A 17,403-nucleotide genomic window follows, 5' to 3' on the forward strand; every position below is an offset into this window, starting at 1 on the left:
TGTAAGTGATGACACAAAGAAATGAGCAGACACAATTGGAACTGGAACACTGGCTACTCTCTCCTGATTGGCTGAAATTGTGTCTCCTACCTGAAAATGTATTTTCTGTTTATTAAAGAGCCCTGTTACTGACCAAACACTCTATAGCAATGATTACTATTATCAGAATATAGTGATTTAACCTTTTAACAAAAAACTTTTAGTTTTAACCAATCACTTACCCTATCTTTAAGGATGCATCTCCAACAGTCTAAAATCCAATTGATGACAATTGTTGTTTCCAATGTTATGGTGCACACATGAGTTTCCACTTATAGGCAGAAATCTTTCAGCTGGACGTGTTTATTAATTTGGTTCATTAGTACAGACTCTGTGGGTGAGAGATACCTTTTCGGACTTTGTCTATTGTAAACTTGTTGGCCTCGTCCTTGATGTCCTCGATGGTCGGCAGGTAGAGGTCTCGAGGAATGCCACCGTTCTCTTCGTACAGGAACTCCACCGTCTGCCGTGCGATGTCAACCATGCCTAGAGCCACGGAAGCAGAGCGGTCAGTGGTTCTCAAACATTTCCAAGTCAAGAGAGCGCCGTAAAATGTATATGTATTATTTTGGTCATGGACAGACCCTCATTTTTGAAAGAAATGTTATGCCAGGGACTCCCATAATAGTACATTTGTCAGCGTTATGATGTCGCTAACGTGGCGTGTTTTCGACTGGACCTTTTGACTCAAAGGCTTTCAGCTTTCAGAAAGAAACCAAAAATACACAGGGAAGACATATTACTCCATAGACACATACAAAACAGTTCCTTATAGGGGAGCACCAATATTACGTGGCTATGAAGTGACAAGCAGAATTTGTACAGAAACTCCACCACGCTTGAAAGAATGAACTCGTTGACAAGACCACCCACACACACACCCACACACACACACACACACACACACACACACACACACACACACACACACACACACTCTGAATGCATTTCACTGGTGCTTTAACCCATTCTGACCTGAGATCAGATTTTTCAAAAATAGCAGACCTACAAGCTCGTATCGCGCCACTCGGTGGCGCGATATGAGCTTGTAGATCTGCTATTTTTCAATAGCTAAAGCATAACATGATGCTGACACCAAAATGGGTGCCCGTTCAGAATGGGTTAATCACATTCATTGCATCATTTATCAACTTCTTGCCAAATCTCTTTCATGTGGAATGTATAATCCTCCCCCCCCCCCTCTTTCTTCTTCCTTGTCATGATTTGTACAAGGCTAATTAGTTTCCGTCTCCATTTGTACAGTAACTGTGCTCCGCGGTTAGTGTAGTCAGTGTGACCACACATCAGAATGGCGTTCAGACAGATTACACAACTGGAAGCGCGGCGGAGGTGCTAAGTGGCTAGAAGTGTAATTCAAACAGTGGAATATTAATCAGCCAGAGGTTATGCAGTGGTGGATAAAGTACTCACATTGTTTACTTACCTCTAAGTAAAAGTACCAATACTGCAATATACTGTAGCAGTACTCTGTTACACGTCCAGAATTCAAAATGTACTCATGTACAAAAGTATTGACATCAAAAAGTCCTTAACCCATTTAGGCCTGACGTCGAAATAAATAAAAAGTCTTCTCAGAATGAGTTAAAGTATGAAAAGTCACAATGCGACGCACTGTGAGCTCGTAGATAGGCTATTTTCAAATGGCTGGAATTTAGTGGTTAATGTATCGTTTGTAATAATAATCTAGATCTATAAACTAAAGTAACCAGTACCTAAAGCTTTCAAATAAATGTGGTGGAGCAAAAGTTAGAATTTTGGATATTTGGAGTAGAAGTATTGGAAATTGTAAATACTCCAGTAAAGTAAAAGTACCTCAAAATGTTACCTAAGTACAGTACTTGAGTATTAACCCATTCATGAGGGGAACCCCTTTTGGTGTTTTAAACATTATCTATTATAACAAGTGTAAACATGTCACGTGCGCAAAAGATGTGCCCACAAGCCAATGAAAAGATGTGCCCATAAGCCAATGAAAAGATGTGCCCATAAGATGTGCCCACAAGCCAATGAAAAGATGTGCCCACAAGCCAATGAAAACAGGTGCGCACCCGTCACTAGCTCTCAGCCCCTCCCCCTTTGGCTGCTGCAAACTGATCTCCCTCTCTCCCAGTCCGGAGTCGGCAGAGAAACATCCTCAAGGAAGGAGGAATAGTCGGCTCACCATTTTGCTTATTCCTTCTAAATCTCTGTATATAAAATATAGCTCACTCAGCGAATCTCTTAGTTACATCAACATTGTTCTTCGACAATAGTTGGTTTTTGCCTAAGTATTACGATTAAACAGTTCGCATTGGCTATTTCGCCTGCCACGCAGTGAGGCGCCTAAGCTTCCCAGCCATTAGCCACGATTGCAGTCCCAGAACAGTTACGACATTGAGGGGGCAAAAAAAACAGCGGAGCGTGGCAGCAGACTCGCTGATTTAATGGGTAACAGACTCAGTGACTGTACTCGCGGACAGTGGACTCCCACGCAAACTACCGCGGACCCCCTCCGCCCCGCGCCGAAGATCACACACGGCAAGAGTTCACCAACATGCGATCCAGACCCGATACATATAGGCAGCGGCTACATCATTAGTTTTTTTATTCCAATTCATTTTGACGTGCAGTCTGTCTCTCTCTCTCTCTTTCTCGGCACACGACGTTATTCTCTCTCTCTCTCTCTCTCTCTCGGCACACGACGTTATAATCTTGAGTTTCATTGAATAACTCTGTCTTTCTCAGCACGCGCGCACACAACATTATTCAAGTGAAATGCGTAACGGCAATATTGGGCTAATACCAATATGTGGGTAGCCTACAGGGATTTACCGACAGAATGAATATATATATATATATATCTAATCATCTATACCAGGGGTGCCCACACTTTTTTTTACTTGACAGCTACTTTCAAAACGACCAGCTCCCCACCAAATAAAATTATCATTCCATTGCTGAAAATAGTTACAAAATGTAATTGAGGGGCCTTTCATAGGCTACATATAATACAAACGCACATGGAATGGGAAATAGAGGGGGAAAAATGGAAATGGTAGGGTTTTATTTTTGTTGGTATTTGACTTTGCTACTGATGATTGTACGCAACAACAAGTATTGCATTGTGTGTTTGAGCTGACAGGCCCTTTTTGATGTCAATCAATCAAGTCATCTCAGGTCATCTAAAGCGGCAGATGCAAAAATCGTTTTTTATATTAAAATTATACATATTTTTAGGGGAATTTCCTTCTTCCCATAGTGCGCTGCAACGTAACTGGGATGAGCGGCCCGCTACATATCTCAGATGGGGGTCAGCGGCCAAATACAGATAATTCTGGGGGTCCTTGACATGAAAAAGGTTGAGCACCAATGACATAGAAACATAGGGTTTTCAAAAAACTGTTAGGATTTAGAAGACATTTTGTAGAATCGAGTGGAATGGGAAACATGGAAATAGTAACAGGTTTCAGTAACAGGCGTGAATCATTTGCTGCTAAGCTTCTTTCAGTTTTGTTCACATCAGCAGAGTGAATGGGGTGGGGGCAAGAAAAATGCCAAGAAATGTAATTTTAATTTAAAGACTGCTTGACTGCTGTGTACTTGCGTGACTGCCTCACGCTACAGAAACAGGAGATAGGCTCCTGCCCTATGGGCCTCATGGCTCTGCAAGGCTACTTACTTGACTGCTGTGCACTTATCGAATGGTTATGGAAATAACGATGTAGCACAACTTGACGGCATACTGTAATAGCTTTTTCATTGCGTTCGCATTCACACAAAATTGCCATAGCTTAGTAAGTGCAGTACATAGGTATGTATGAAAATTCATGAAACGTATTAGAAATATATCCTTTCAGTTACTTTAAATACTATCGTCATCATTAATTGCGACCATAGGTCGCAGTTTACAGTTGGTGGTTCATTAAAAAGGCCTTGAAGAAGTCGTTAGCCTGGAATGAGTTAAGTACATTTTTGATACAAATACTTTTATTCAAGTACATTTTGAATTCCGGGTGCCACAAGTTTTGTATTTTTCCAGTTTTTCATGTGTCTATGAGGTGACAGTATGGAGTCGTTTTTATGTGCAATGGTGTATTAACTTTGTAATTAGGGTTTCTTCCTGGAGGCTGAACCCTTGACAGTCAAACGGGCCAATGAAATAAACAGTAATATAGTGACATCACACTATCAGCCCCTCCCCTAACCCCTCCCCCTTTATCATACAAGTACAGCTGTGGGTGCAGGCCGGCTTCAGTTCAGGTGGATCACCACCCATCACCACCCAACAGGCAAACCAGGCATACTTAATGAACTGGTGGGCGTGTCCACATCAAAACAACATTTTAACAAACACTGTACACTTTTTTGACAAAATTATACCTCCTTATATAACAATACGACCTGATGATCATGTTTTAGGGTGGAAAATAAATCCTGGCACTCCACCTTTAAGTAAAACATGCTACTGCTACTCACCCAGCTGCAGCGCTCCTTTGATCTGGTCCAAGCCGGACTTCCTCTCGGCCTCGTTGCGGAAGCGCCTGCGGATCGTTGGGAACACCTTGGTCTCCCACGCCTTCACCAGCAGGGCATAGTGGTCCTCCTGTGGTCAGAGTCAGACCAAACGTTTTAACTCGTTCAGACGAAATGGTTTAAAACCGTCCAACGAAACGCTTTAACGCAGCGAAGCGAAGACCGTGCAGGGTGCTGATGATTACCGGCCATGAACAAATCAACAAGGCGTCGCCTTAATCCAGTGTTGATGTCGTCGATAAAAACTATGACGAAAAATGTTCGTCGACTACCTTTTTTCACTGGGGAAAATGAAATAAAAACTAAGAATAAATATATCGACAATTTCGTCAACGGATAAAAACTAAATGTTAGGGTGGGACTAGTGGAGAAGAGATCCAGTAGAACTAAAAGACACATCGTGCTGTGAGCTTGTAGATCGGCTATTTTCAGCATTCAAACGCCATCAAGGCTCGCCAAAATACATTCGTTGTCAAAATCAACTCAGGATTTAGTCAACTAAAATCTTACGATATTTAGTCGACTAAAACTAGACTAACACTAAAACATTTCAGATGACTAAAATAAACAAGTAAGACGCGCAAACGCGGGAAGCGAACGCAGCTCGTGTGTGTGTGGTTGTGTGTGCTACAGCTGCGCCCTGTGTGTGTGTGTGTGTGTGTGTGTGTGTGTGTGTGTGTGCTACAGCTGCGCCCTCTGGTGGCGGGCGGGTAACAGCGGGACACACACACACACACACACACACACACACACACACACACACACACACACAGACATTCAGCCCTTGCTGTCATAGTAAGTGGCTCACTGCGTTCGCAATAATATAAAATAATAAACTAACTAAATTAAAATTTATTCAAAAGACTAAGACTAAAACTGAATCAAACTTTGCTGTCAAAATCAAGACCGTCTTACTCTGGGGGCATCCTCATCATCTTCGTCGTCACTCTCGTCATCGGCGATGGGTGCAGGGTGGGGGTCAGGGCCCGACGTCACCAGGTTCTCATAGCTGAGCTCCACCTTGTAGTGGCTCGACAGGTCACTGTTGTACTCTGTCCGAACAAAACACAACAAACAATGTTATACGACAAGTCACTGTTGTACTCTCCATCCATCCATCCATCTTCAACTGCTTATCTGTAGTCGGGTCGCGGGGGCAACAGCTCCACCAGAGCGCTGTAGACCTCCCTCTCCAGAACAACATTAAAGTAACTTCCTCCTGGGGGATCCTGAGGTGTTCCAGGGCCAGTTTAGAAATATAATCCCTCCATTTGATCCTTGGTCTGGCCCGGGGTGTCCTCCCAGGGGGACGTGGTCCTTGGTCTGGCCCGGGGTCTCCTCCCAGGGGGACGTGATCCTTGGTCTGGCCCGGGGTCTCCTCCCAGGGGGACTTGATCCTTGGTCTGGACCGGGGTCTCCTCCCAGGGGGACGTGATCCTTGGTCTGGCCCGGGGTCTCCTCCCAGGGGGACGTGCATCGAGGACTTCCCTAGGGAGGTGGTCCACCACCGTGCCCAGTTGCAGTGGGCACAACACCGTGCCCAGTTGAAACCCCACCACTTCTGGTGGAGAGCAGTTGTAAGATCCCATAGCTGGTGGTGACGGAGGCGTTGCATAGCAACCGAATCAATGTTAAAGCTGCTCTGGGTCTCAACCACTTCATATAATGGAGTATACGGGGGTACGAATATATATGTACCTAGCAGATAAGCTCCCATAGCCGGGGGGGGGGGGGGGGGGGGGGCTATGAATGTACTATACTTCGCAAAAAAAGAGTTAAAACAATATCTGCCTATCAATGATGTCACTAGTCGACCGGTTACTGAACTGCCCACAGCCCTCCTATGGCATAGACTGAGTAGAAAATAATTGCGGGTATTTTATCATGGAACATTATTGAGGACAAATTATATGAAGATAGGTTGAAAAGTGGTGAAGTGGTCCTTTTTTAAGCGGTTCAGCAAAAACACAAGAGAGACACAGGAAAAGCACTCCTAGAGAATTATGCAAAGTGGACAGAGAGACAGACGTACGTTGCTGGGCAACTGCTACGGCGGCGATCCGACAGGGGGGGCCGTGGGAGCCAGAGTCAGACGCCACGCTGGCACCGGCGTCGTTGTCGCTGTCTGAGGCCATTGCAAAGGGGAGCGCTTCAAAATTAGCGCTGATCTCCTCTGCGAGGTCTACACACAGGTCAGCAGCATTCCGGTGCGCCTGGCCCTCTGCGTAGGCAAACGGACGGCACCCGAAGTTGGCACGAATCTTGGTGTTCTAGAAGAGAGAATTGGCATTTTGCATCATGATGGGAGACTGTGATTGTTTCTAGTGGCTTCACGGTTTGGCCACACATTTTTGTTCTTGAGAGCTACTTTCAAAATGACCAGCTCTACCAAGATCTACCCGCCCAAACAACTGTCTCATTGGATGAAAATTGTTTAAAGGGATTGTGACATTAAAAAAAAGGTTTTGGAATTGTTCTTGTTTTTTTTAGGTTTTCTAATCTCAATTGCACCCAAAAAACATGAACTTTTAACATTCAGTAGATTTTCTGTGATCTGGGGTTTTCTGGCTCAAACAGGTGCTCTGATTTGCCGGCAGTAAGTGACATCACTTACTGCAAATCCCATATATGTCAATGGGATTTGCCAGCAGATGTCACTGTTTCACTGTGTTGCCTGTTTTCATTGTAGCTCAAACGGCCCAAAAAACCCCAAAGAAAACTTCAGACCACAGAAAATCCACTGAATGTTCAAAGTTCAGGTTTTTTGGGTGTAATTGAGGTCATAAAACCTAAAAGAAAAGAAATGAAAATGAATGTCATAAAACCTTTAAAACTGTTTCTGAGGGGCCTTTGGAATAGCGTTTATAACACAAACGCACTTGGAATGGGAAATAAGAGAGGGGAAATGAAATTGGTAGGTTTCTTTTTTTATAACGTTGCGTGCTGCTGACATTTTGTGCGCAACATTCTTGAAAACAAAGTCTATTTATATTAGGATGTCTATTTAAATTAGGATAAATATGCAAAGCCTGTAAAAAATGAAACAGAAGAAGTGGAGAGGAGTCTTGCTCATGATAAGAGCTTCCGCTGCTCCAGTCTGGCTAGGCGAGACTACCTGGTGAGTTACAGACAAGAAACGCTGACTCATCTTTTCGGGCTCTAGTCATAATTCCTTATTATAAAAAAACTGGGAGAATCAACAGTGGTGACTGCAAAGGCCTTGTCTCATGTGCCTTTTATTCCCATTTGTCTTAAAGGACAACTTTAGTTTTTTTCAACTAAGTTTCATGTTTTAGGTTGTTATTAGAGAAACTAAAAGGTGAGTGTTAATTTTCTTTCATTTGCTGCTTTCTTTAGTTTTTGGGATTTTAGCAGTTTTTGACAGGGGGGAGGGGGCATTCGAGCATGGGGCTAAATATGTGTTTTTTTACAAAATATTATGGCGATTTATTTTTTTATTATTTACTATAGTCCTAATAAAGCCCAAGAAATTACATCTGACCACAAAAGATCACAGGATCTATTGAATGTGTCAAACTGACATATTGAGCCTATACACACAGTATAAGCCTTCCCCCAGTAGGCTACCTTTACATTCAGTAGATCCTGTGATCTTCTGTGGCCAGATGTAATTTCCTGGGGTTTATTAGGACTATAGTAAATAATACAAAAATAAATCACCATAAAATGTTGTAAAAAAATACATATTTAGCCCCATGCTCGAATGCCCCCGCCCCCCTGTCAAAAAGAGCTAAAATCCCTAAAACGAAAGAAAGCAGCAAATGAAAAAAAAATAACACTCACCTTTTAGTTTCTCTAATAACAACCTAAAACATGAACCTTGGTTGAAAAAAACTAAAGTTGTCCTTTAATGAGTCAATTCTATGCCATGTCAGATTAGCAGAGGAATATTTGTGTTCACACAAACTGCATACTGCATAAGGATTATGGACGTCGTCTGGACTGACGCGTCGGTGACCCACCTTCTTCTGGATGTGAACGAGGGGCCACATCCCCCCAGCCACGTCCTCCAGGACGGGGCTGAGCCGCTGGCCACAGTATGTGAAGTAGACCCTCCCTTTGGGGGCCTGGCCGGGGGGCGGCGGGGTTCCTTCCGATCGCTCCCAGCCGATGCCTGCCACGTCACCTGTGGTCATGTGAGGAAAGAGCAACCATTGTGATTCCCAAACAAAAAAAAACAAATGGTAAAGTGAAAGTTTGGGCTGTCCGAGTTAACTAATTTAATCGCGATTAACCCATTCTGACCTGAGATCAGATTCTAGAAATGTCTATTACATCCTGACAGTTTCATTATGAATCCATTCTGACCTGAGATCAGATTTAAAAAATGTCTTCGATTTTTCAAAAATAGCAGACCTACAAGCTCGTATCGCGCCACTCGGTGGCGCGATATGAGCTTGTAGATCTGCTATTTTTCAATAGCTAAAGCATAACATGATACCAACACCAAAATGGGTGCCCGGTCAGAATGGGTTAATCGCGATTAACTCACTGTTATGTTCATCGCGATTGATCATTTTAATCTCAAGTAATCGCATGTGGGCCCAGGCCGTAGCGTAACGGTCTGGGCACCGGACTGGTAATCTAGTCGCAGTGTGCCGCGGGTTCGACTCCCGGACCCGACACGGCCTTTACTGCATGTCATCCCCCCATCTCTCTCCCGTTTCCTGTCAGCCTACTGTCTGTCCCTTCAAAAATCAATAAAAGGCGTAAGCCGCAAAAAAATATCTTAAAAAAAAAAAAAAAAAAAAAAAAAAAAGTAATCGCATGTGTATTTTATTTGTTTTCAACATGTGGATCCCCAAATTACACTGTGTAGCTTTGTATCTTTGAATCTTTTGCATCTGCCCGTGGGAACGCAGCATAAGAATGCAACACAGGAAAGGTGAGAGTAATGATGCGTTCAGAGGGGCAGATGAAACGATGCAAAAAAGGCCATTTTAATTTGCAACCTACGGGTTGAGAACCCCCTGGTCTATGTGCAAGTGCACCAGAGTGAGTCCATGCAGGAGTCAGTAGTCAAAGGTTATATACTATGTTATGGAAGCAAGATACGCATTGGAGAACGTGCTTTTATCGAAAGAGCAGACAGACGCCATTCCTCATTTTTTAAAGAGCAGATTTAGATCAAATCCATAACATAATGTAATATGGATTCATACAGGACCGAATACAGAGTGGAGCAGGGGGGTGGGGGAGGGCTGGGAGAAGGAAATCATAATAACATTAGACATGTTGGTCTGCTGTCTCACCGGGAAGCAGAGCCACGTCCAGCCTCACACTCTTCCACTGCAGGAGACTGGAGCCGTTATAGTGCACAGCCCTGCCGTTACTGACACACACACACACAGAGACAGGACAGGGGGGTAGAGAGACATAGGCAGACAACAGGGAGAGAGAGAGAGAGAGAGAGGAATTCAGGTCAGCAATCAGGTCAGAGACAGGAGAGAGCGCTATAGGAAAGCAACTCTGTAGGAGTCAGAGTTTCGTCGATTTCCGAGCTTCGTCGGTTTGGTTGTGCATTGTTGGGACGGGAGTGGGGGGGGGGGGGGGGGGACCTACTTGTGGAAGAGACAGGTGCCGACGGGGTTGGTCCACGCTCCGTCTCTCTTCTCCGCTTCGGTGGCGAAGCCAAACGACACGATGGGGCCGCTGTCGTCCTCCGAGTCTCCATAGGAGACGATCTCTATCTCCCAGTAGAAGGAAGGAGCCTGGACCAGGCATTTAGCATTTAACATCATTACGACACGTATGTAGGACATTTCCTAATATTGACACAAGGCTCTCTCCAGTAATCCCCTTAATTAACCCTGGCGTCCATAGTTTGAGCACATTTTCAACAATCAGAAATAGTGAAAGCAGCATAAGAGTAAAGCAGAAACCGTCTACCCACCTGAACTGGCACAGGAGAGGTGGCGTAGATGAAGGTGCCCCTGGGCAGACCTCCGCCAGCGCTGGGGTCTGCCAGGAAGGTGACGGAGGTCAGCCGGGAGGAGAACATGCAGGCGCGTACGGGAGGGAACACCCTGGACGGACACCACGTGATCTCCTTGGGCTAATGGAGGACATGGATTAATAACTAGCTGGTTGGCTGCTCCCCAGAATACAGAACGTCTTCCATCCATAAAAAAGAAGGTTTGTATATCTACAATTAGATTTGCTCAAATCAATGGACTTTTTTTTCCTTTCTCTCTCCCGTACCTGACGGCGGTCTGTCTGCAGAGGTGGGGGTGGCGGGCGGGCGCAGTCACGGTAAAGCATCCTCACTCTCTCGCACTGTGCCTCCACCATACCTAGACGCTCCCCTAAACAAGAGGATTCTGTATTGTTAACACACTGTGCCTCCACCATACCTAGACGCTCCCCTAAACAAGAGGATTCTGTATTGTTAACACACTGTGCCTCCACCATACCTAGACGCTCCCCTAGACAAGAGGATTCTGTATTGTTAACACACACTGTGCCTCCACCATACCTAGACGCTCCCCTAAACAAGAGGATTCTGTATTGTTAACGCACTGTGCCTCCACCATACCTAGACGCTCCCCTAAACAAGAGGACTCTGTATTGTTAACACACTGTGCCTCCACCATACCTAGACGCTCCCCTAAACAAGAGGATTCTGTATTGTTAACACACACACTGTGCCTCCACCATACCTAGACGCTCCCCTAAACAAGAGGATTCTGTATTGTTAACACACTGTGCCTCCACCATACCTAGACGCTCCCCTAAACAAGAGGACTCTGTATTGTTAACACACTGTGCCTCCACCATACCTAGACGCTACCCTATACAAGAGGATTCTGTATTGTTAACACACAGTGCACAGTATCCATACGACCTACACAGCTAAATAATACTGTAGCCCAAACAGTGGGCCGACCGGGACCCATTTGTGGGTAGTGGACACATGTTTATGGGTCCCTTTATTTTTTGTTTCCTACGTTTTGGGATTATAAGTATTATTATTTCAAAACATTTTCAAAAAACATTGCCCCCCCCCCCCCCCAAAAAAAAATGAATAAAATAAAAATTTAATTTAATTTAAAAAAAAATCTTCATAATTTAAGAAATTAAATACAAATTAAATAAATTCCATGAATTAGAAAACAAAACAAAACATATTTTTACTACGGTACTTTGCGTCACGAGAAAACATGACATTTCTTTTTTGGGTCACGGTCCCAAAAAGGTTTGGGAATTGGATTACATGATGACAGTCTAGCTCTTGACATTATGTCAAGAGCTAGACTGTAAAATCTGTTGAACATTACATCCATCATTCCGTACATCTGATTTATAGTGTTTGTGCATCTGTTTTTAGCAAAGTCCACACAGCCTTGTGTATGGTTCCACTGTACAAGCCGTTTGTACTTAGACATGCATGGCTTAATCTTTGAGACAAGAATATGCTACTGGCAGGATCATCCTGGTTTAAAAGATCTAAACACGGGTGAATAGATATACTGACACTGTTCCACCCCGAGGTCATATGACTTTGTTCATTGTATGTGTTTCTAATCTTCTCTGTACTGTAGGTGTGGAGATGACTTTCTCTGTTGTGTGTGTGTGTGTGTGTGTGTGTGTGTGTGTGTGTGTGTGTGTGTGTGTGTGCGTGCGTGTGTGTGTGTGCGTGCATGCGTGCGTGTGATGGGTTGCAGGTGTGATCGTTGAGCGTTGAGTTCAAAAGGCCGGCTTTCCTCAGCTCCTGCAGACTTTCCTTTCTCAGCCAGCTAACCCTGTCACTCTTTGAGTAATGTTTGAAAGACGTTGTTGGCAGCGTTTATGTCGACCTTGTTTTCTCCTGTGTTTTGATTAGGTGTTCGGTTAGCAATTTGTCGTTTGGTTTCTTATGATTTGATAAGGTTGGTTTAGCTTGCTCACGTTTAGGTTGTGTCTTTTGCTTATTTGGTTATACTTAACCGTTTCCCCGCCATGATTAATTAACAACATGCCAGGATATCGCGCCCTTATTTTGAAGATCCAAAACTCTGCGACCGGATGTTGTGTCAGCTTAATGGTGTGTGTTGTCTCGACGGGATGTTATTGTTTGCCTGGAGCATGAGAAGCGATTACTGCGACCGCCAGGCTCCGTGCAATAACCGCTATTTTGACCAGAAATGCCGCCTGGGAGGGGATTTTGGAGACGAAAGCATGCGTGTGCCATGCAACCAAGATGGCGCAGCCCAGGGTCTACTCTAAGCTAACAACAGATAGCCATTCGGAGCTAAAGTGAGTAGCCTTTCCACTAGATCAAATCAAACACATTTATACAACTGAATAAACGTAGATACGCATTTTGGCAGCGTCGCTTCCCGACAAATAACGCAGACAAAAAAAATTAGTGTGGAAAAGGTTAAATTTGTAATCGTGACAGCCCTAATACTGACAGTATGTGATAAAAGCTCACCGGGGCTCTGTAGTATGCATAATTGTCAATATGTGATAGCTAGTATGTATATTGTCTCTCAGTATGTAAAAAATACGGGGAAGCAGCTTTTTGCTTCTACGGGCCGTCGGCATGGAACAAGCTCCCACTGTACCTTCGTCAGGCAGCCTCTGTAGACATTTTTAAAGCTCAGCTCAAGACCCACTTCTACAACATTGCTTTTAAGTGATCTTTTATTTATTTTTTATTATTCATGTTCTCACTGTATTTTATTACTGCTTGTTTCTTTTAATGTCGTTGCCTTGCTTTATCTGTTCTTATCTTTGTACCACTGCCTTCTCCTGATTTGACACGGCGCTATTGTATTTTAACTGCATGCCTGTTTTAATGCTGTTTTGTTTTGCTTTTGTTTTTATTATCTTTTCTGCCCTGTAAAGCACTTTGAGCTACATTTATGTATGAAAGGTGCTATATAAATAAAGTTTATTATTATTATTATGTGATCACAGCTCACCAGGGCTGCACTCCTGTGCCACCAGGTTCAGCACCTCCACAGCAGCAGGACACTGCTGGATGAACTCCTCACAGAAGGAGCTGTCCTCCAGAAGCTGAGCCATCACCAGGCACGCCCTGACAACACACAACACCTTTGGATTATTATTATGGTTTCATTCAAATTCAGTGGATTTGAGTCAAGGGATCTAGATTCAATCCAGGCTATACAGCTATACGGAAAAAGTTATGTATGTAACTTTAACTTATGATGTATGTTATATGTGTTTAAAAGCCTTATGGCCTGCTGTAAAACCAATTGCCCTTCGGGGACACTAATAAATAACCTTGAACCTTGAACTAAGGTTCTATGAATACCGGATGTTTTCAACACCTGGATAGGATGGTAGGTATGAAATAGAACCCCCTTTTTTCTAATCTGGATTTCTGTGTGTTCTGGTGACTGCTGACACACTGATATTTGGTTGAATAGTTTGGTTGAAAGTAGTTATTTATTTTTTATCTTGACAATAATTTGTGAAATTCTTTGAATATATGCAATTGTTTTAAAACATTGTTGTTAAACATTTTAACTCAAATATTTTCTTCTGGGGGTCCCTGGAACAAAATATTTTGAAATGGCGGTCTGCGGCCAATACAGTTTTTTTTAGAAAAATGTATGTCGCTATACAATTTACAATTTACAATTTAGGCATTTAGCAGACGCTCTTAATCCAGAGCGACTTACATTTAGGCAAGAACAAAAGCATGGGAATACATCACATAAAAGCATTTATCATGAAACATGCGTAAGCTAAGAAGGTAACAGTGGAATATCTATATGATGAAACTATACATACACTATGCATAATAAACTATACATATTCACTACTATGCTATACATATGTACTATGGCGTGCTATGACTATATACAATACAATTATAGTGCTGTCTACATAACATGCTATAAGTCTAAGTCAAATGCTATCTAAGCCAACAGAAATTCTATCTAAGGGGTTAGGGTAAGTGCTATGGGCCATGATGGAGTCTGAAAAGGTGGGTTTTCAGGCTACGGCGGAAGATTGGGAGTGATGCTGCAGTTCTGACTGCAATGGGAAGTGCATTCCACAGTTTTGGAGCCAGAAGGGAGAAGAGTTTGGGACGTGTGGTTCTCAAACTTTAAGGACTTAGAACAGCGGTTGTCAACCAGTGGTCCTTGAGGGGGTTCCAGGTGGTCCCCAGCTAAATAATGGACCATTGGACCCTTAATCCATTCAGGCCTGACGTAAAAAATAAAATAAAAAGTCTTCTAAATAATCTGAGGCACATTTTAATGGTTTTTCAAAAATAGCAGACCTACAAGTTCATAGCGCGCCGGTTAAATCTCATCAAATGGTGGTCCGTGGCTCAAATGGTGAATAAAAAAAAATGGCGCTTGGTATGAAAATGGTTGAAAAAGACATTTGTAGAACCGGCCTTGGCTTAATTAGGTCTTAATAATGGGGTTAAATGACTGTACCTTGTTCTGATCTCAGCCAGCAGACGCACCGCAGCCATGACGGGGCTGGAGCCGTCTCCAGTGGCGGGCAGTGAGGTGTGTATGGAGAGACTGCCCTCCTGTGGCAGGAGCATGGACTGCACCGCCTGCACCACCTTCTCTGTGATGGACAGCTTGTAGAGGGGGAGGGCCTGGGAGAAAAAGGACAGTACAAGCGCTCTATGATTTCAGATCAAAGAGGGACAGGGGGGGGGATCGCAGCGTTTGATATCGGTGGGACCACTACCTACCTCAGATCTTGGCGTGCAGAGACGGGATATGGGCACCGTCAGGATGTCGGAGGCTTTGCACGCTCGTCTGTATTCGCACGAGGGGAACTTGACGGTAGCGATGCCCTCCTGCTCGTTGATGGACATTACTACCCCGACACTGCCCAGCACTCCTTTACCCACCACCTGCGGGGCGGAGATCAAAGGAAATCTTTAACCCATTCTGACCTGAGATCAGATTCTATAAACGTCTTCTACATCCTGACAGTTTTCTGATAAAGCTATGTTTCTATGTCAGTCGTTCTTCGATTTTTCAAAAATAGCAGACCTACAAGCTCGTATCGCGCCACTCGGTGGCGCGATATGAGCTTGTAGATCTGCTATTTTTCAATAGTTAAAGCATAACATGATGCCGACACCAAAATGGGTTCCCGTTCAGAATGGGTTAAGAAAGGAAGTCTTTAGAGTCCCTCGGTTTCAGAGGGAGACGGCTTTACATAATGCTTTGATTTTCCAGAGAGGAGGGTGTGCTTCATCAGTGAATTATAGCACGTTTTTGGCAGACATCCACATAGGCTACAGTCAGTGCATGGTTGTACCAATTTGTCTCTCTTCTTCTCACCCACCTGGACCTCGGATCCGATCTTGATGGTTTCTTTGAAGCCTCCGAGGGCACAGAGCGCGGCCACGGCCTGCCTGCCGATGGCCTGCAGCTTGGCCAGCTTTCTGCCGCTGCTGCTGCCGGTCTCCAGGATGCTCTCAGCGTACTTCCCCAGCTGAGGTATGAACATCAGAGCTCGGGAGAGGACCTGGAGCAACCCCATGGTGATGAAAAGGAATTGGAAAGAATGAGCCGCCATGCAGTGACAAATTAAACGGAATATGAATAGTCACACAACCATTTCAGCCAAGTGTCACTGAACACATTTCTCTTTCTTTTGTTGAGGTCCATTCTTTTTTTCATTAATTTATTTAGTTATTGCCAGTTCTCTGTGAGGAGAATAAACTATCAGCTTGTTCAGCAAGGAGTTTCACCAGGAGAACGTACATGTAACATAGCATGGAAGTAGGTTTGTTCCCTTCCTTACTGAACAGGCAACCAGACCAACCAGTAGAATTAGAGGTCTGTGAGACAACAATGACTGTGCCGGCCTGGTATAGAGTAAATATCCCTTTATTTTTTGAGTGGTGCAACCACTCCCTTACGGAGCTATGTGTGGGTGGCTGGGTGCCTGGCTGCCTGGGTATGAGCACGGAAATAGCATGGTTGTTTTTCACCACCTGTGCGCAACCCAACACACACACAAACACACAACTGTATGATTTTGGGTGTGCCAGTACAGTACAGTGACAGTACAGTAGTACAGTAGAGGGACCCCCACACGGAGTTGTACCACTCACTTCACACGGGTGTGATCTTTTTTTTTATTATTGTTTCAAAAGATACAAAAAATAAAAATCTTCAGGGTTTTCAAAATAATTCCATTTACAAAATAAATAACTTTTTAAGAAGTAGTGAAAATAGCAGCTCTGCAAGCTCACAATGCACCGCAACGCGTTGTGAGCTTGTAGATCAGCTATTTCCACTGGTTTCGGTCCTGGGGAGACATCACAAACATGTCTCTTTTGGGTGTCCGAGATAAAAGGTTTGGGAACCACTGGTCTATGGCCCAGTCTTTAAACCCCCCCACCCCCAGCTTTATTGTCAATCATTCCCTACAAAGGTCGAACCAGATTCTTGTTCACATATCCCGCCATACCAAGTAGAAGCGTGGCCCCACAGGTGGCAGAAGACTGATGACTGGCGCTGCCTTACCTTCTCTGCAGTGCTGGTCCAGATCTGAGCCGTGTTGGACTCGGGGGCAGTGAGCAGGCTGTGCAGCAGGGCGATCACCTCAGCCGCCATGCTGTTGGCTACGTGGCCGCTGATGAATGGCCTGACAGGGTCTGTCCTGCAGAGGCAGCAGAGAGAGAGAGGCAGAGAGAGAGAGACAGAGAGAGAGATAGATAGAGAGAGAGAGTCAGAAATGATCATAAGTGGTGGCACAGTCGGTGGTAGCGCTGTCACTTAACAGCTAGAAGGTCATGGGTTTGATTCCTGCTGGGGACACTGGGGGCGTGTTTCCTCCTCCGCATCATCAGTGCCCATACCCTGGCGG

The 17,403-nt window shown here is 44.3% G+C and overlaps 1 protein-coding gene across 1 annotated transcript in view; it reads right to left on the bottom strand.

Annotated features, from left to right (window-relative positions):
* LOC310871525 (putative E3 ubiquitin-protein ligase HECTD4) overlaps positions 1-17,403 on the bottom strand; it is a 112,521-nt gene that overhangs the window by 39,706 nt on the left and 55,412 nt on the right. Inside the window, 14 exon segments of the mRNA XM_083783095.1 lie at positions 388-525; positions 4,516-4,642; positions 5,488-5,624; positions 6,605-6,842; positions 8,556-8,719; positions 9,846-9,925; positions 10,156-10,304; positions 10,487-10,648; positions 10,795-10,898; positions 13,500-13,615; positions 14,997-15,166; positions 15,266-15,430; positions 15,871-16,053; positions 17,061-17,196. Of these exon segments, the coding sequence (XP_083639221.1) occupies positions 388-525; positions 4,516-4,642; positions 5,488-5,624; positions 6,605-6,842; positions 8,556-8,719; positions 9,846-9,925; positions 10,156-10,304; positions 10,487-10,648; positions 10,795-10,898; positions 13,500-13,615; positions 14,997-15,166; positions 15,266-15,430; positions 15,871-16,053; positions 17,061-17,196 (2,069 nt within the window).

Source organism: Protomyctophum parallelum, assembly GCF_964188405.1.
Source record: "Protomyctophum parallelum genome assembly, chromosome: 15".
Classification (NCBI taxonomy): Eukaryota; Metazoa; Chordata; class Actinopteri; order Myctophiformes; family Myctophidae; genus Protomyctophum; species Protomyctophum parallelum.